Genomic DNA, 20,875 nt, shown 5'->3' on the forward strand with positions numbered 1-20,875 from the left:
GCAGTTCTTTGATCTTTTATGGTGCTATGTTGCCAGATTTCTTTCAGTAACCTGTGTTGGTTTTTGTCTCTGTGTTATTTTAAGGAGGCTCTCCTTTTATTTCTCACTAAAAGCCCTATCACCACGAAGACGTGCAGCAAAAAGAAAAACAAAACAAATTCCCTCAAACTTGAATTGTTTTATCTTTAACTCATAAGAGTTGAATCTTTTGTACAGTACTGTGCAAAAGTCTTTAGCTACCCCTCATATATGTTAGTTTGCGACATAGTAAGTTTGTTTCTTTCTTTCCCATGTGAGGCATGATGCTGTTTTGGTGTGGGTTGTTGTTTCTGGAGGATATTTGATTCCAATAGGCCTTATTGGTTTGACCAGGAGTTAATTTGTTAATATTTTGTTGATTTTTGTCAGTTTGTGGCTTTATGTGCTACTGATGCTTTGATGGATTAGCTGACAAACAGGAGCTGTTGAATTAATGAATGACTGACTGATCATCCAACAGACGGACTGACTGGCTGCCTCCTTCATCCACCCGACATCTAAAAAAATGTTCCAAATACCATTTTTTGGTAGTTGCTGTATCACTGTGCTGTGTTTCCACTCATCTGTCTTTTCAGCAATCCAGTGTCTGTCTTTTTCTCCATCATCCTCATAAAGATATTATCCATCCATCCATCTTTCCACTACTCCATCCATCAAGCCATCTGTCCTTTCATCTACACATTTTATTTGTCCTCTGTGTTCACGGTTTTTTTGTATATATTTATTTGCATGCTCTGTGGGAAGTCTCAAATGAAACCTGGAGTGCACTACAAAAATCTCACAGTATAACACAGTTTAAACTATTACAACTTAAAATTATATGTAAATAATATAGTAACAAATACTTTTGTCCAGTTCTTTTTTCTTCTAAAGTGACAATTCACCCAAAATTAACCCTGTTACATCCATAGTGTCCCTCAGGTTGTGGTCCTTTGATTTTCCAGAAACTTCTAAGCTTTTTGGCATGCATTTTATTTCCCTTCTCGGCTGATTTTTCCCATCTGGCTCCCCAAACAGGTTAAACAAATGTGAGTAATTAGCTGCAAATACTATTGACCCTGGCGTATTTCTCATTTCACATTATTTCCCCAAACTATAAACACTCTGGCTTAATTTCATTTGGTTTTTTCGGAGTTGCAGAGATTTAATGAGTTTGTAGTTTTCCTCTGGGTGATGTTGTCAGAGGACACTGAATCCTTGTTGTGTTAATTAAAGCTCAGTGCAGTGATGGAGATGGGGGAGGGGGCAGGAAGTAGCTCAGCCCACCGTCCCTGTGAGGGATACTGCCGGGAAAAATATAGTTTTCAAGTTAATAACTTGTTTTATGTACTTAGATGGGAACGCATCTCAAGGGTATATAAGCTCGATTTGGCTTCCCAATGGTCAGAGGAAGGAAAAGGACGAGAAAACAGATTCCACCTGATGTAAATTGGACACTACGTAATGGAGATTATTTCATTCTGGCACCAGTCACGTCTTTGTAAGTGCTCACTGTTGCCGAGACTCAGATTGGATCGTGATAGCCACACGTCAAGGGTTTCAGTTAAGTGTCACATGTAGGATATTGTGAAGGTTAGTAAATTATTTTGGCAAACTGCACATTTCCTAAGCAGAAATTCAGAGCCTTTTTTCCCCAGTCCTGATTGTCTGATTTGGTGTATCAAATCTCAGCAGGTCTCCACAGCTGCAGCATATAATTAACCCACAATTACACCAATAATTATCTTGTGGCTTTAAGCCTTTTCTAGTGCGCCTGTTTAGAAATCCTTTTAAATCCAAGTTTTTCAACCACTGTCCTTAAATTAAACACAGAAAAGAAAGCAGAAAAATCTGTTTGTTTGTTTGTTTTTGCCCAAAAAAAGGGAAAAAGTCCACACACCATGCATTAATGCTTGCATGGTCACCAGTTCGGTGTAGTGCACTTCCACAGGCTGTTTGAGACTTCAGTAACCTTGTTTGGAAGTTTGAGTTGAAAATGCTTCAAATATTTGAAAAAGGGAAAGCATACCTGAGGCGTGCTTCATCTATCTTCTCCAGGAAGTGATTTACTCTTTTCTTTTTTTCACTTCTAATGAAAAATGGCATTTTATGCATGACTAATGGAGAGTTAAATCAAGCGCACCCCAAGTACTGCCACTTGTTCTGATATTTGAAACCTTGTTCAAAGTGATGTCATCTCACACCCTGGTTCAACCTGCCATCCCCCCCCCCTTCTTTTGTTTTCCTCTCCTTCTACCCCCCACCCAACTTTGATCCATCCACTCCTATCCATTCCCACTCTTCCCCTTCCCAATCCACCCCCTACCTTGTACTCCATCCCTCCCCGCCCTCCCTCCCTTAACAGTGTGGACGAGATGCCGAAAACTTTGACCGTTTTTTCACACGCCACCCGCCGGTGCTGACCCCTCCCGATGATGAAGTGATTCAGAATCTGGACCAAGACGAGTTCCAGGGATTCTCCTTTATCAACTCAGAGTTCACAGGAAATGCTGCTGCCACCACTGCCACCGAGCAGGCTTGATTACAGCTCATGCATGGACACATGGACACACACGCAAACATACACAACTGTTTCTCCAGGATCAGTCCCTACCTAACCCTGAGATACACACACGCATACGCAAATGTGCCATCTTAAATTTATGATGATTTCTGATGCTAGTGTCATTAAACTGACAGACAAAGTGAGGTTTTATAAGAAGAACACACATTTGTTGTTCACACTGTTGCAGCTTGGATAATTCGTTGGCCCCTTCTTGAGATTTAAAGGCTTGATTTCGTGTGCTGTAGCACGATTTAATTCGAGATTTCATTGAGAGCTTTGGATAAATGCATTTATACAAATGTATCATGATTAAATGCAATCAAATCACAGCTTTAACTTAGTACAGTGCAGCATACAGTATGCAGTTAGCCTTTTCTTAGCACTGAGAGGGTTATTACTATACATCGATCACCTGCAACATTAAAACCACCTGGCTTATATTGCCTAGATCCCTCTCCTATCACCAGAACAGCTCTGACTCATTGCAGACACACAAGAGTCCCTGAGATGTCCTGTGATATCGAGCACCAAGATGTCAGCAGCAGATCGTGCAAGTTAGATCTGGGGAATTTGGAATTTAAGACCTTGAGCTCTTTAAGAGCATTCCTGAAGAAGTTTTGCAACATTGTCCTGCAAAGTCAAGAGCTGCTGTCGTCAGCCACTGCCATGAACATGGTGTGTTATTCATTTCTGCTGTCGGTGGTTCAAGTGTTGCGGATGATCGTTCTAAACCAGTTTAGAACAATAGCGTGCATGACACAGTACATACCAAGAAGCATCTGACGTGCTTTCTAAATCTGTCTGTTTTTGCATCTTGGGTGATTTTCAAATTGTGTTGCTTGCAGTGTGAACAAAGAGTTTGTGTTTAATTTAGCATGCGCAATCAGATAAAGGATTAGAAATTAATTAGGATCTTTTAAAGTTCATAAATCATGGATTTCGAAACCGAGGGACCAAAATAATTGGATTTCATATAGCACAGTTAGGGTGTGACTAAAAGGGTGATTATATTTTAATAAATGCATTTACTAAAACTTTTACAATCTAACTATAGGATTTCACAACTAAACAACCGCGAGACTTCCTGTGTAACATAGCTTTGGCACTCCATTTTCTAACTTTTATTCAGGTGGGAAATGTGATTTAGCTTTTCTTTTACCCATTCCTCAGCTTTTCCAGTGCATTTTGATAAGACTATAATTTTAGTGTGCTTCTTAGTGGGCTTATATTAATAATAGTGTCTGTGTGTTTATACCTATAACTGGAATGCTTGACATGCATGCATGAGTTTCTATATCAAGAGTAGCCCTGGACCTTGTCTCCCAACTGCATTTTAGCATCTTTGCTCATGGAGTATTATTTTAATAATTAATACTGCGAGTTTTCAGGTTTGTACCACAAATATCAAATTTTATGTAATTTCTGTCCATAAAAAATGCTGTTGGGAAATGTAGTCTTTACCGAGGGTGTGAGTCAGACAAATAGATAATGCCATTTCTTGTACTCTGATCTGATGTCTGTTAAGTAGTATTTAAGCGATGAAAAAGACTAGCAGTTATTTCTTTGTGTTTTATAAAAGCATGATTCCAATACCTGACCATTTGTTTACAGAGTGTGTGTGTGAGTGTGTCGGTACAAGCATGTTTTGTGTTAGGGAACAAGTACTGTCTATGGAAACACACTTATGTGTTTGCATTTTTGTGAGTCCATACTGCCTTCCCAGCTCCTTGCCTGGCACTGTGTTTACATTTGTTAGCGTGGTGAATGTCAGCAGCCCTCTTTAAATCGAACAGTATTAGTGTGGTAGAGGTAGAAAGCAAGAGATAAAAGAAGAGAAGAAAAATCTATTTGCATTTCAGGAAAGAAATAAAAGAAATTAGAATAAAATGTTTTACTAGCAGTCAGAAATGTACATCTCTTTCTGGTCACAAGAGTGATCCAAAGCCTCTAGAGACCAGTTGGCGACCTCTCACAACCTCTGGTCACTAGGACTGGTTGGCAAGTGGTTGCTAACAGTTGGTAGGTGAAACTGGTCACAAAGAGGGTGCTACACCAAAAACTTGGTCCTTGATTGCCACAGTCACCCACAGTTTGCAAGTAAGACACTGGCTCTGCAATCAGTCTCCAACCACTTGCTGACTGGCAGTGAATTTGACACAAACTGGAGATAGTTTGGCTTCTCTAGTTTTGCATTGCACTTCTCATGGTTTCACTGCTTCAGCTGGTGAGATTTTGAAGAAAAGTTTTAAGGGTGACCAACGCAATCCCAAGGAGGTTTTTGGTGCAGCATTGTCGTATACCTCTTTCAGATCAATTTCACCTAGCAGTGCATCAATCAATCTCTAGCATCAACCAGTTGACGAGAATCCACGCATATCCACTAATATCTACTAGTATCTACTAGTATCCGCTCATCAACTGGTTGATGCTAGGGGTCACAGGTCGGTCTCTAGGTCTGTGCGGCTGGGGCTTTAGAAAGTCCAAAATCTTTAGTTTGGTTGAACAGTGATGCCAAATTCCACCTCTGTAGACCTTGGAAAGCACCACCTCAAACACACGGCTGATTTGCAGGTTAGGATTTCTTGTCTGAAAGTCAAAAGTGGGCCCAGGTCTCTGCTGTCAAAATGCATGTTTAAGTCCTTGAGCATCTTTAAAAGTTACTTAGCCTATGAAAAGTTTCTTTAAGAACAGAAAATCAGAACAATCAGGCTTTCCTGGGTTTTTGGTCTACTTTTCTAGAAGTAGGAGTTGAGGTTTAACCCACTGTGATTTGTGTTTTTCAAGCAGCCGTCTGTGTTTGCCTTAAGAATCATTGGGACAGAAGGTAAAGTTACAGTAGGCCTCCTGAAGTAGAAAACTGTGTTTTCTCTTTTGTTCTCCCTAGTGAGCAATAATCCTGTTAGTGATCTACATATCGAGGCGGTGAGGTTAGCAGTATGTCTGTTCAGCTCAGGCTTTGTGTCTCTTTGACTGTAGCCACTTATTAAAGAGGGACAGTGGAGGAAGTCGTTGGAGGGTTTTGTTTGTCTGCAAAGTTGGTGCGGTAACACTCTGGTTCAGTAACTTTCTTCTTGTATATCTGCAGCTGATGATTTTTGTTCTGGTGGCAGCTGGAGGTCTTCAGGCGTTCACTTAGTTTAAATGTTAATTATTGTTGTTGCCATCAAACGTAACTCTTTAAAATGAGTTGAGGAGAAAATATCGAGCTTTTTTTTTTTTTTGAATTGACCTTACTTGAGATTGGGTAGAAAATATCCTCTATGTCCCCAGCAAAATATTGAAAGCCTTGGTGCAGGAGGTATCATTTACTTGCAGATCCACTTATTATTTGATAGCCAAAAAAAAAAAGCAACTGCAGGAATGTTTAGATCCAGTGTAATTATCCTATTCAAATATCATTCCCTTTTGTGAAAATTATTTGGCACACCTGGATGTTTGCTTAGGTTTAGGGGTTCATCATTTATACTGGGATTACTGATAGATTGCAATTATCCTGTCGGCTTCAGTCCAAACAAGCGATGCTAGCAAATTGTAGAGGTTTGTGCTCTGCTTAGAAATGCTATCATACAGTAAATTCACTTGAATGAGTGGCAGCTATCTTTGATTCTAAGAAGCTTTAAAAGATAACAGTAAATTAATCATATGTGACAACGATACAGTAATGTCTGATTTACCTATAGTTGCACATACTCTGGGCTTCTACAATGATTGTAATTTTCTTAATTGATTACTTTAAAAAAAATGGTAAAAACAAAAGAGCCCTGTCGACTACAGATAGAGTGAAGATTGTGTCTAAGGTGAGGAAGGGTTAGCAGGAAACTGACATCACGAAGATTTTTTATCATCATCATTTTGTCACAGAATACTTTCACACACGGTCCCTTTAATCCAATCAGATGCGAGCAGAGACAGAGGCCTATAATATACCGTAATTTGGCTTTTGATTAAAGCGGCCTTGTTTGGATGTTTTTTGATTTTAAATGCTGAGTTCAGCAGGGAAGAAAATTTCACAGTTTTCTGTCGTTTTTCTTGAGTGTGAATGAAAATGTGTTTTTACGACTCAATGTCGCCTGTGTCTACTTTCTGTGTCGAACCTCCATTGTCAGTATTTATTTCAGCCACTGAAATCTAACAGCAACAGCAAATATATAATTATATATACTGAAACATATATACTACTGTTAAAAACTGATATATACATATAATTATACATGTGGAGGAAAAGAGAAGTCTTGCTCCAAGATTTGTGTCTGTTTCGATGATTCCTTCCTGCTGAAGGAGAAGCAAAAAAGGACTGTGCATGAAAAAAACAACTTTTTCTTTGACCTTTTTTATTAGTTAGATATGATATATATTTAACATATTAGGATGATCCATGTTTTCTGTGTCAGCAGTGCTTCAAAGACTGTGTGATTCTAGCTACTGTTATTAACGTTATGTATGAGCATACGTATATACCGAAAAAAGGAAAGAAAAAATGCTTTAAAAATGCTTTCCATGTGCCATTCTTTTTCCTTTTTTTTTTTGCTTGTTTTTCAAGAAAAGCCGACATACCCAAAATAAAGAATTTCAATGACGCATTACAAGATGTTTAGTGTGTTTTCAAGTGCACTGTGTACGTTTTAATCTGCTGCAGGAACTGTCTGTGGCTCCGTGGCTCCATGCTTTCATATTTTTTATTTCAGCCCCTCATTTACTTGCTCTTTATTGGTGTCATTCTCACACAAGCGCACGCTCCGTTTCTGTCCGTGGAGACCGAACTGATTTGATTTTAAAAGAGAATGACGGGATGGAGGACAGTGAGAGAGAGCAAAGGAGGTAAGAAGACAGAGAGATTAGAGTGATGAGGGCTGACAGACGGGGGTTTTGCTGAGCAACTGGGAAAGAGAAACAATATAAGATGAAAAGGAGAGGGCGGCATTGAACAACAATGAAGGGAGGCAAGGAGAAAAAAGCATTAAGAAGGGACAGTGGCTGGGAGAATAAGACGGAGGGAGGGGACAAGGAAGCGAACCGATGCAGGCGGCTACGACAGGCTGTGCATATTTCATGCCTGCCACTTATCATAAGAGCCTTTTCCTGATGGGGGAGCGTAGGTCTGATGACTTCAAGAAAATAACATGCAGAACACGGCCTACATATACACAGCCCTGCTGAGCCACTCAGCCGCTTCTCACCGCCTCTAAAGCTGCTCGCAATCCACTGTAGTCAAGCAGCTGCTGCTCCTGCACATTTACTTTTAATAACTGTATCGTGCACCATTTATTTCTCTTAGTCCATTTCAGTGTTAACAAGTGTGGACACCGGCTAGATGCAGAGTTTGTGAACCATGTCTGACCCATGCTAGAGTGTGATGGGAAAACAAATACAGCAGCAGGAATGCTTCTGGGTGTTCATAAACCCAGTGAAGCTTCAAAATCCATGAATGAAGAGTAAAATCAGGCTAGTTAGGCTTAACGGTTAATAAAAATGGTAAAAAAGATGCCCGATGTCCTGTGAGAAACATCAATGAATCATCTACATCAGTTCTAGTTTTTGCTGGATGGAGCACAGAACATGTGGCCGGTGCTCCATGGTAACAACAGCTGCTTTTTAGTGTTAAACAAACCTGATGAGGCTTTCACCAGACCTCAGATATGCATAAAATACTGTATATGAGAGTAGCAAAAGAAAGGTATTTTTCATTGTCAGTAATACATCCACTTCTGAAGCACTCTCCAAAAAAGCCAAATGCCTTCCAAATTACTCGGGAACACAGCGTCACGTCTGTATCTAGCAATTTACAACATACAGGTATAAACGTCTACAGCTTCAGCAGTTAACCTGATTTATTTTGCACACGTACAGTACCACATTTATGCGCTGATGTTAAAGTGCTTTGGCTCAGTCAGCAGCCATCGGCTCTGTGACTCTTGTGGACATTTTATCACAGAATGTCCTTAATTTTTTTAAATCAGTGTTTCCTCTACATAAACACATTTGTAATGTTGTTTTCCCCAAAATGGTAAATAGTTTGACATTTATGGAAATACTCAGACTTGTTTTCCTGCTGAGTTAGATAAGAAGAGCGATTCCACTCTAGCGTCTATCCTTATGAAGCTGGAGCGTAGCTGAAATAATCAAAAGAACGTTTTCTCTGAGTCTAATTCTTCTACTAGCACCACTGATGCTTCTTAATTAACAGGTTACATGTACACGGGGTCTTTTGAGGCCATGTTCTCTGTGAGGTGCAATACATTTTTGGTATAAAGATAGAGGCCATGCAGGGCTATGTGCATGAATGAATCTAATAAAATTAATTTTGAACTTACTATACAGGACAACAGTAACCTCTCACTGAATCGTGTCGGACTGATAACTAAGAGGACCGTGACTCAGTGAACATTTTTTTTTATTTTTTTTTTAAAGAATGAAAGCAAAAGATATTTTATTAATTGTGAGTTGTTGTTTTTTTTTATATAAGACTTGTAAAATATTTAACAAGGACATTAGACAAGTGCACATAAACACTCTAAAAAAAAAGACTATAATTAACACATATGCAAAGACTGATTATAAGTTTGATTGTATTGTTACAACAAATGTTAAAGTTCCAGAAAGACAAACCTTTGCTAGGAACTTGTTGCACCATCATTTTGCTTGGATGTGTTATGAGCTGATTCAAGCAGCAGAATTAGACTCAAAACCGAATAAACTAAAACTGAAAAATGCTGCATGATAAACTAAGTTTAAACACTTTCTATCCATATTCTTGAATCAAAGGTTTACTTTACAAAATGTCATGCATCTTTACAGCCCTTTCTTTATAGTGTAAATTTATAGTCACCAACCACTTAGTCAACTGCCTGTTAACACAAATGTTTAAACAGCCAATCACAAAGCAGCAACGCAGTGTATTTAGGTATGTAGACATGGACAGAACTACCTGACCTGCTGATCTGCTGAGATTTTCCCACAAAAACATCTCGAGGGTTTACAGAGAATGGTCCAAAGAAGCATCAGTTGTCTGAGTGAAAATGTCTTGTTGATGTCAGCAGGCTCATAGCAAGGCAACAGTAATTCAAATAACCACTTGTTACAGCCAAGGTATGCAGAAGAGCATCTCTCAACACACATTGCCTCTAACTGAGGAGAGTGAGGTTTCAACAAAACTCCACAGTCACCAGATCCCAATCCAGTAGAGCACATTTGAGATTCACATCACGGATGTACAGCAGACAAATCTGCAGCAACTGTGTGATGCTGTCGTGCCAATATGGAGCAACATCTCTGAGGAATGTTTCCAGCACCTTGTTGAATCTGTGCCACAGAAAATTAAGGCTGTTCTGAAACAAAAAGGGGCTCCAATTCAGGACTAGCAACCTGTACCTAATAAAGTGGCTGTCAGTGTTGTAATCACTTATTGGAGGACAAGAATTATGTCCGCTAATTTCAAGTTTTGATATGGAGCTAGGTGAAAAACTTCAAGCTCTGACATTGAAAACAAATTATACTGTGTAAAGAACATTTCCCTGATTAGGCAGTATAATAGGCTACATACATTTTAATGGTCAAGAATAATGTTTTCCTGTTGCCTTAGCCCACAGCCAGAACAGAAAACATACTTTACCTCACGTCCCTCTGTTAACTTTACACTAACGCTGTAGTGCAGCTGTATTTTATGCAAATGTTTTTTATAAAGCAAGTCAGATTCCTGTGTAACAGCAAGTTCCAGCACATAAGCTGTATAAAGTTTGTATTGGAGTGGATGTAATAGCCAGTGTACACAGTAAGCCACAGCAGTGCTGGAGTATGTATGATAATTAATTCCAAATGTTGCGGCCCCCAAATTAAAGCCAGTGGCTTTAGCACAAAGCAGTCGGCGCTTATCAGCCCAAAACAGGTCAGCGTTCGATACCGCCTTTCATTCACCCTCCTCTCCTCTTCACCTCCCCTTTCCCGTGCTTCCCACTCGCCCCACAGCCTCAGCTGACATCGGCTCGTCTCCCACTAATCCTCTTGTTACTGAAAAGAGATGGGATGAGAGAGAGGTGCAGGGGAGTCGGGCAAAAGAGAAGAGGAGGAGGAGAGGAAGGGGAGGAAAGGTGTAAGGAGGCAAATACAAAATTTGAGATTCAGCCATGTTCCTCCATTAAAATCAATGCTACCAGAACACAGTCGTGTGTAATATAATTGTGTGTTTTGCTTAATGTCACTGCATATTCTGAGCTTTCTAGCTATGCATCTATACCAAGAGCCACTGATATTTATCTCCCTCTCTGTCCTTTGCTGCATCTCTTTCTCTCCCTCTCTCTCTTTTTTTCTCTTCATATCTCTGTCTCTCTGCCTTGCAGCATTAACTGCAAATGAAGCGTGTTGAGATGGAACACATTATGAGCTGGCCTACATGGCTGGCAGCTGTGTGTGTGTATGTGTGTGTGTTCATGTTTGGTAAATAGGTGGAATGCACACAGCAGACCATTTTCAAGGTTTTGGGAACATACACACACACACACACATCTTTTCATATGTGTTTGTGCTTCCCGTCTGCATAATTCTATTGAAGGATGGTCAGTGGTGTCAACTACCTACATACACATGACTCCAGATAGGTAACTTACAATAGGAGTTGAAGCATCTCACTTATGGAGGTTCAGAGACAGGACGTTTGGCCTTTTATTAAAGAAAGTTAAATGTGTTTGTAAATTAAATCTAAGAATGTATTTGAATCAGAGGGCCTTACATAGCAAACCCAGACACAGGGTGGCTATTTTCCTAGACCACTTAGGGAGAATCGATAAACTATAAAACTTGTTGGTTTAGCAATCAAACATAAGAAACAGATATCACTAAAACAAGAGATGCCTGCAAGAAAGGCAAAGGATAAGAGGACAGCAAGGGAAAAGAGTAAACTACAGAGGAAATAATACACAAAGTTAATAACATGCTGTATTGTTTATATAGTACAAATAAAAATGTATTTTAGTCCACTGGATAAAATGGTCCAGAGACCTACATATCCAGCTATCTCTTTGTTATTAAACCCCTCCTCCTGTTGCATTTTACATCAGTGATCATAGACTGGAGCACATCACTGTGATGAAGCTAACATGATATGGTAGTTTGAGACATATATCTGCAAGAGATTTCAGTTTGCTCATGTGAAAGACGAGTCTTTCACAGAAAAGTTAGACATGGAGTTCCACAGGGCTCTGCACTCGGCCCAATATATATTAACTTGTTAACGTATGTCTTTTATTATTTTCAGGAAACACTGCATAAATTTCAATTTCTATGTACACGACACAAAGCTATTTTTACATTTATAGAAAACTGAAGTTACTACATTTAGAGTATAAGTTTATATATGTATATATATATATATGTGTAAAATCAAATGGAATTTGAAATCCTTTGTTGTTGTTGTTGTTTTAAAAATCTACAACAAACAGAATCATATGATCAAAACTGGGAATGGGAGGCAGAGCCTTCAGCTATCAGGTAACTGTTCTTTTTAAAAAAGCTTTTTGTTAGGACTAGCTCAGGTGAATTTACTGGGGTAAATAGTATATTATAATAAAACTTCAAAACAAGTGGTACCTGTAGATCAAATATGATCAGGATAATCACATACATTGGAAGTTTTGGTACTACTATAGATTAAATATTTGTTGAAATTAGCTCATATGTTTTAGAGATATGACCTCATTTAATTCAAGATTAGCAGCTTTCCCATCAACATGAGTGCACATAGTGTTCTAGGTACACTGTCCCAGATGTCCTTTGTAAAACTTTAAATTCATTGTTTTAAGCTGTTTGCTATAACTCTTAATACACCTTTTAGGACTGTAACAGTGCTTGACCTCACAGCAGTATGTATTGAGTGTGGAATGAGGGTTAGATAAAACTTAATCTCACCATCGGATATTCTACATGGAGAGCAAAACACACATCATCTGTATGGGTTTTGTACCCACCAGGAGTGCAGGCCTCTCCTGAGAGGAGACACTCCAGTGGGTATAAAAGCCAGGAACGTGAGGTGGACCTCAGCCAGCTGTGGCAGGTGTGTCCCTGTAGCTAGAGGGAGCTTATCTTAGGCCATGAGAAAGCTGGAAGATAAAGGTATGTAACACTTATTTGTAGTTTCCCCTGTGTTAAAGGCCCTCCTGTCCCTCTCTGTACTCCTTCTTCATTCTTCCTCCACCATCTTGTATCAACTTTCACCCTTTATAAATATTGGTTCCACTCTTATTTTATTTAATTCTATTTATATATCACCAAATCACAACAACAGCCTCTCCAGACCCTACAATAATCAGATGACCGCCTTCTGAGCAAGAACTTGGTGACAGCGGGAAAGAAAAACTCCTCTTTAACAGGAAGGAACCTCTGGCAGAACAAGCTTAGGAAGGGCCAGCCATCTGCTGTGACTATTTGGTTGGCGGGGAGGACACAAGGCTAAAGACATGCTATAGAAGAGTCAGAGATTAATAATAATTAATGATTAAATGCAGAGTCTTGTATAAACACATATAGAGTGAAGACAGATGAGTGCAGAAGAAACACTCAGTGCATCATGGGAAGCGTCCAGCAGCCTAGGCCTAAGGGAGGATTCAGGGTCACCTGATCCAGCCCTAACTATAAGCTTTATCAAAAAGAAAAGTTTTAAGTCTAGTCTTAAAAGTAGAGAGGATGTCTGTCTCCCAAATCCAAACTGGGAGCTGGTTCCACAGAAGAAGGGTCTGAAAACTGAAGACTGATTTTTAAATACCCCAGAAAGTCAGCAGTCCTCTCCGGCTAACCCTGTCTCTTTTTCTCTTCCTTTTCACGTTGCCACTGTGTCTTCATTTATTTGTGTTTTTCAGACTTACATGCTGATAGATCCTCACGCTGTTGACTTTATGGATGTATTTGATAAATCTCTTGCTGTCTTTTTAATCAAAATATTTATGATTGTGGATTTTTCTGTGGATTGCCTCTTATAAGCTCTTCCCCGCTACTGCTGCTTTCCTGGTGATGTGAATATTTATGTAACTGCTTGATTCTATTTTTTCTTCTCTCCTTCTTTGCTATTCACTTCATCCCACTGTGACTCTATGGCTTTTTAATATTACGTCTTAAACACTGACTATATTCTGGTCATTTTTTGCCAACTCTATGCATTTAAAAGTACATTCAGCGACCACATCACAAAGGAGTCATCAGATTTCAGTCTACTGGATTGAGATCTGATGACTGTAGAGGCCATTTGAGTTCAGTGAACTTAAATGAAATAGAGAAACCAGCCTCAGTTTATGGTCATAAAGGGATGGACATGTCAGCAACAATACTCAGGTAGACTGGAAGGATGGATCCATGCTGTCATGTTGCTCACACTAAATTCTGACCCTAATGTAGCGTCAGAAATCAAGAGTTATCGGACCCGGCAACAATTTTCAGTCTTGTATTGTCCAATTTTGGTGAGTTTGTGCCAATTATAGCCTCAGTGCCCTGTTCTTAGCTGATGAAAGTGGTACTGGGTGTGGTCTCTGCTGCTGTACCACATCTGCTTCAAGGCTGGATGTGCTGTGTGTTCAGAGATGCTGTTCTGCATACTTTGGTTGTAACAAGTGGCTATTTGAAGTAGCGTTATCCTCCTTTCAGCTCAAAGAGGTCGGGTTTGATTACATATTTGTGTTAAAGAGCAGATGAACAAACATACTTAATGAAATGGCCAGTGAATATATATTTTCCATATTATTATATAGCTTATTATTTGTGAATTAGGTAATCAAAGTTTGCGTTTTAAGTATGTGATAACTTCGAAGAATGGTGAAACATGCTGATGAAGGCATGCAAAGTTTTCACGCTTATATAAATGATCTGGTGATGTGAGACCCGGGGAGTGACAGTAAGCAGGACTCATAATTAGAAAAAATTAAAAGCTGATAAAGAGCAGGTGAAACACAATGTGATATCTGCGTTATAGAAACCAGCCTAAGGTGTCTTTGCTTTTGATTAAAGATGGAAATGGCCACACTGGAGATAATTTTAAAGTTTGTGCTGTTCTGGTTCCGTCTTTACTTCTATTTCTTTGGGGAACATATTTGCCAGCAGTGAAGCTTGGTGTTGCCTTCCATAAATCTATACCTAAAAAATGAGCCAGGTTGTGTGTTAATGAGCCTCTGCCCCAGAGAAAGCCTCTCCTGCTTCTACTATGAGCGCATCCACCCAGGAATCCCTCACCTCCTGCACAAAGTCACAGTTGGTGCACTCGACTCCCTCAAGTTTGTCTCTTTCCTCTCTTTTCTTAGCACCTCTCAGCACTCACTCCTGTCTGCAGCTCTCCTTTACTGTATGCGGTTTCCCAGCATATCCATAAATACACTGAAAATGGCTTTATCTCCTAATATCCTATTTCCTTATGAACAGCCTGACTCACGTTTGTTCTAACTGTTTATTTTCCACATATTTACGTCCAGACTCAACTTTTCTTTCTACTTGCATCGTGTTTTTACTAGCAAAATATTATTAGATGTAGACTGGAAAAGCGCCAAAGGAAGGGAAGTGGGGGTGCTGTGTTTCATCCAAGAACTTTCTGTACAATGCAGATGGACTGAATACACCACTGTTCTGCTTTGTTCAGTGCTGAAACTCCAAAAAAGAGAGATGTTTCTTAATTCAAGGCTTAGCAAGTCCAAGAAGCTACAACGCCTTTTCTTAGATGAAGGTCAAGAAGGTCTTCTGTATCCTTGTGGGGCAACATTCACATTCTTCTTAACGTTTAATAATAAAATTTAAATACTTTAGATAGTGAAACTTAATCGGAAAGATTGGATGTTCAGGTGAGGCATGAAGTGAAGTTTTCCTAACATACCATGTGACTGCACACAGGATTTTGTGCCCCAGCAGGTGGTTTCATTTCAGGGAACACTACCATCAACAATACCACTGTTTTGAGAGGCAGACAGCAAATTTTTTAGGGTATCCACTTTCATCTGCTTTTTACAAATGTAAAGAAAATACCAGATTTTTGTGGGTTTTGAATGAACAGTCTCTGGATATGTTCAAGCACATTTGATTGCATACATATGCTTACTCTTGGCCATTGATTGGTGCTCATAACAATTTGCATAGCTGTATGAGAGTGACTGCAGTCAATTTGAGTTAGCCCACGAGTGCGAGCTGTCCAATCACCTTGCAATTGAAAGTAGCTATGCAGAGGTTGGCAGTGTTGTACACTACGTAACATCTTATAATCAGTGTCCAACACCAAAGCTTTCACCAGGGAAACACTGATTTTTTCCTAGTTGCAGGGAGGCTGATATCCTATTTTTACTGTATTGTGGCTGAACAATAAGCACAAAGACTTGAAACAGAGGAAGACAGACAGATGTGAGACTGAACAGGATTAATGTGACCTCGGGTACGAAAGGGAAACGCTTCTTAATCATTTGTTCATTGCACCATCACGGTACAGAAACTGAACAATACTGCAGTTTCTTTAGTTCAAAAGACCTTGTGCTTTAAGTTGATTGTCCACTATAGGTTGTTTAACAGCAGTGGATTCTCTTTTCCATCCCAATCCATCCCACTCTCTTCCAACAATATTTTTTCTGTCGTTCCTCCCTCTCATCACATCCTCTCCCCTTCATAATCTCTGAACCCCACCTGCAGAGGAACCGTCGGGACACCTGCAACTTTGACAAGGAGTTCACCAAGATGGCTGTGGACTTGACGCCAACAGACAAGCTCGTCATCATGAACCTGGACCAGGACGAGTTCCTCGGCTTTTCCTACATCAACCCGGAATACGTGGCCCCCGCTAATTAACACTGATGGACCGATAGAGGAGGTTTCAAAGCAGTAAATGTGTGTGTTCAGTAAATGTCTGTAGTTCTTTTAGGCCATACTGGGGTATCTCCAAGATTGCAGCCCAAACAGGAATCACAGCACCAAACACTAGATACCAAAGACGTTGAAGTATTGAATCAAAAATGTCCGAGGTGTCAACATCTGCTTTTTGTGCAGGGCAGGAACAAGAGAAAATATCAACCGCTCTAATCCGACCGGTTTTATTCAGTAGAGAAGCACAAGCTTACCGCTTCACTCGTGTCAGCTCACTCTTTCTTTATTCAACGATAGGATTCCTGATGTGTTTATGGCATTGTATCTGCTACAAGCCTTTCACTGCTCTTAGTATTCTTAAAGTGAAGTATTGTGTTATGTTCCCTTGTGTTATCCCACAAGTTTCACAACATCATTATGACATCTACAAAGCACCATCGTGCAAATCCAGGCTCATATTTTCCCGGCATCGCTAAATTGGCCGCCATAGATGAGCGTTGATAGTTCCAGGTTTTACTCTGGATCCCTGTCATGCACAGTAAAATGGGACCAAGACCTACGAAGCACACTGGAATGTAGATTTGTTGTTTATGAATGTTTTTACAACATAACTGGCGTGTCACGGTGTTAGCAATGTAAAGTTTTATATATATTCTAATGTTGTTACTCTTGTGTCTTTGTAAAAATTGTATAGGAGTAAAACTTTCTAACTTCTTGAACTGTATGCACATCTGCATTTAATAATATCAGCCGTATCCTCTGCATTCATCCTGACACACACCGCGAGCAGTACCGCCAACCTCTTCCACTGGGCCATTGTTCCCATCCCACTCTCATGAGGCTTAGCATCTCACACTGAGCGAGCTTCACAGCCTTTTTACATTTTTTTTTTTACCCCCTCTTTTTCTTTTTCCTCTATTTCCTCCCTTTCACCCTCCATCCGCCCCTCTGATGCCTCTCTTATTATTTTCAGAATTATTTTGGCTCTAGCCCGTACGTCTGACAGGGCTTCAGTGGGAGCCTGGTGCGATGAGTCGTCGCAGGAGTTGGCAATGCAGCAGTCACCAGTGGGGCATCCACACGTGCGCAGACGGTGAACGATGAGCTGCTTTGACAGCCTCCAAGGGAGTCATTTCACAAACAGCAATAATAAAAAAGCAATGCTGCTTTTTCATGTTTTTTTTATTTTAATTTAAACCACCTGCCTTTAATTCATTTGTGTATGTGTACATTTGTTGACAGTCATCCATATATTAGAATATATGTACGTGAGTGTGTGTGTGTGTGTGTGACAGACAGAATTACATGTATGTATGTTGGGTCACACACACACACACACACACAAGCACCCATACCTGTATACACCCACTCAGCCATACAGTCAGATCCTCGACTGAGGGTTGGAATTACTAGGTGAAGCGTAACAAGGCGGACAATGACTAAGAAATGTTTGCTCCTGGAGGCACACAAGACATATACTGTAGGTCCGTTGCACAGGCCTAGATTCCCCTCCTCCTCCTGCTGCTGCTTTAATCAGCACAAACAGCATCTTCATGAAAGGACACATGCCTGTAGTGTACATCTTCATTAACGTGCACACAGCATCTTTGAGCTTTGGTGAAACTTTACTCTGCTGTCCTTATGTTTTGCTTCTTTGCTGTATAATATAAATCTTTAAAAAAAACAACAACTGCCTTTTGTGTGTCAGCCATATATTTCTCTGGTCAAGGGTGTAAATATCTCCTAATATTAATCACGCCAGTCTCAGCATCTGCTGTTGACAACCCCACACCCCGAAGCGCTCGATGGCACTCAGCCAGCTGTCTTATGAATTTCTATGGCCGAGTTAATGAGTGAGCGCGGCACACTACATGCGTGTGACTCAGATATGTTAAGCGCTGCTCAGTTTTAATATAGGTCTCTCTTTAAATCTGATAAGAAATGTTCTCTTCAGCTTCAGCATCGTTTGACTAAACAGCGCCAACATGAAAAAATGACCGTAACACACGCACAAGCTGGTTTAAGAAGCTAGCAGATATGTTTCACATTAAAAAAAAAATTACAGGACTATGAGGAAATATACTATGCATGCATGTGACGATCTCTCTTTTTCATATCTTGTTCCATATGATATGGACTTATTCTATATTAAGTGTTGGACTGGTGTGTGTGGGTATGTGTGTGATAGTTTCTTTATTAGACAGTAAAAGGGTTTTTACGTCGCTTAATTTATGATATGTCTCATGTCATTGCTGCACATTTACTGAATATTATTGAAAGACTGTGTTTTGCTTCTATTTGTACAGATATAAATATTTTTGAAGTACATAGGGGTAAGAGTCTTCCATTTCCATAGTTGTATTTATACTCAGAAATCAATGTGTTTAGGGGTAAAAATGATGTATGTAAGTTGCAATAGAAAACATGGAGCAAAAACTATATATAAATATACATCTGTGCTGACTGAAATCCAGCGAGATCTAGATGTTTAGTGCTCTGCCACTCGTATGTGGATTGTATTGGCCTGAAAGTGTCCTTCCCTCCTTTCTTTCCTCCCGACCTTTCCTTTGATCACGCCTTTCCATCTGTCATTTTATTTTCTGCTCTGACCTTTCTCTCCCCTTCTTCCTCTCTTCCTCTCCCACTCAGCTTCCTCGTTTTCTTTCTCTTTCTTCGTTCCTTTCCTCTTGACCTTTATCCCTTCCCTTGCTTCTCCCCTCGTCTTCTCGAGGCATTTCAGTTTCATTTGCCTCTCATTATCCCTGATTGGTCCCGTTCTCTTCCCCTTTACCCTTCTCTCTTACGGTTTGCGGCCTTTCAAAGGCTACGTGACACTAAACGTAACAACCGAGGAGCTGCTGCTAAGGTTTAATTAACATTTGATGGCTGCATTTTGACCTCACTTCTGCTTTGATTTAGGCTGGGCTTACCTTCTAAACAACAAGTAATTTAACAATAACCTGAAGATAATTTTCAGTGTTTAAATGCAGAAAACTGCAAGAAAAGAGTAAGGATGTGTTTTATGAGATAAGATAGTTCACTGATTTAATAATAATAATGATAATAATGTGTTGTGATGTTTGCGGTTGTAAAGTAATAAATTATGTTGCAAAATCACATGTTGGCTTGTTTCCTTGTTTTTGGTCTGTTTTGTTTTGAATGTCTTTCTTTTTTCTAGATCATTTGCTATATTCTCACTGAACTGAGTTACACTAGATGTTAAGAAAAAAAATATGATTAAAAAAAGTAAGTGGAGCAATTATAGCATCACAAGCTGTTGCATACAGGTCAAATCACTGGTTAAACTTTGCCATCAATATATCAACGGTTTATAGGCTGTTGTGTTAACGATGAAATTTGATTTCAAAATCTTATTTTTTAAGAACTGTTAAAAACCATTAATTAATCTGAAAAGATGCAAAATGCCACAGGAGTTTATAAAACCTTTTTATTACTGTAGTAAATCTGTAAGCATGTGCAGAAATTAACAAGGTACCTCTTCATTATATTTTGTACAGCAAATGCAAAATGTGTCTTTCAGCAAACATGTATACACAAACACCTCTGTAGGCACCACGTATGGCCCTTTTTCATAATGTCAATATTAATATAACAGTGATTAATGTTTTATTTGAAGGAAAACTGATGAAAAATTCTGAAGATAAAGGTAAAAAAAAAAAAGCCCAGAAGAAGAACAAATAAGACGTTGTACCGTAGCTTGCCTCCACCAGTGTATGAATGTGAGCGTGAATGAATAATGGCATTGTAAAGTGCTTTGGGTGCCTTGAAAAGCGCTATATAAATCCAATCCATTATTATTATTAATATATACTGGTATTGTTACGGTTATGGGTCATTTTGACCCAGCATTTTCAGTTTATGTATTTTGGTGTTTTTTCTTTATTATGGTTTACTTTCTGATTCTTTAGTTGTCCTGTTTTGAATATTATAATCTTAAGTTTCAGTGTTATTCTGGTTAAGAGTTTTATTCTTAGGTTTAGTTCAGTGTCTAGTCTGTGCCTGTCATGTTTCCTGTTTTACTTTGAAGGTCTGTGTCTCATGTTAGTGTGTCCAGTGTCCCCTGTGTTGTCATTATGTTTCATTCGAGTCAGCTTCTCCACTTCTCCTGATCACCTCATGTGTGTATTTAAGTTCTCAGCCTCCCTGTGTTTAGTGTCGCGTTGTCTGTGTTACCCACCCCATGTTTGGTCATAGTTTATTGTCACAGTTCAGGTCTTAGTAGTCAGTTTTTCATGGTTTCCTTAGTTTTCATATTCAACTTCTGCAACCAGCCAAATAAAGGCTCGTTTTTGGTTCTCAAGTTCCGTCTCCTCGCCTCTGTCTGCTCCTGGGTCCTCAACACAAACCCACACATGGTCTGCCTCTGCAGCCCGTGACAGTTATTCTCTATGTGCCACTGTCTAGATGTACTATGATATACTTTGAGGGTCTTTAGAGTAATTTTAGGCTACTTTTGCACAATGG

The 20,875-nt window shown here is 39.5% G+C and overlaps 1 protein-coding gene across 2 annotated transcripts in view; it reads left to right on the forward strand.

Moving 5' to 3' along the window:
- The window catches only part of prkcbb (protein kinase C, beta b), a 99,030-nt gene extending 79,561 nt beyond the window's left edge, over positions 1–19,469 (forward strand). Inside the window, exon 17 of one of the 2 annotated variants that reach the window (XM_039611298.1) lies at positions 16,220–19,469. In XM_039611298.1, the coding sequence (XP_039467232.1) occupies positions 16,220–16,375 (156 nt within the window). In that variant the 3' untranslated portion in view covers positions 16,376–19,469. Of the gene's footprint in view, positions 1–2,383; positions 7,165–16,219 lie in introns of those variants that run through there. The other variant, XM_031728520.2, reaches the window with a different exon arrangement.
- The last annotated feature ends 1,406 nt before the right edge of the window (positions 19,470–20,875 follow it).

The sequence above is a fragment of the Oreochromis aureus genome, linkage group 4 (assembly GCF_013358895.1).
Source record: "Oreochromis aureus strain Israel breed Guangdong linkage group 4, ZZ_aureus, whole genome shotgun sequence".
NCBI classification, from domain to species: Eukaryota; Metazoa; Chordata; class Actinopteri; order Cichliformes; family Cichlidae; genus Oreochromis; species Oreochromis aureus.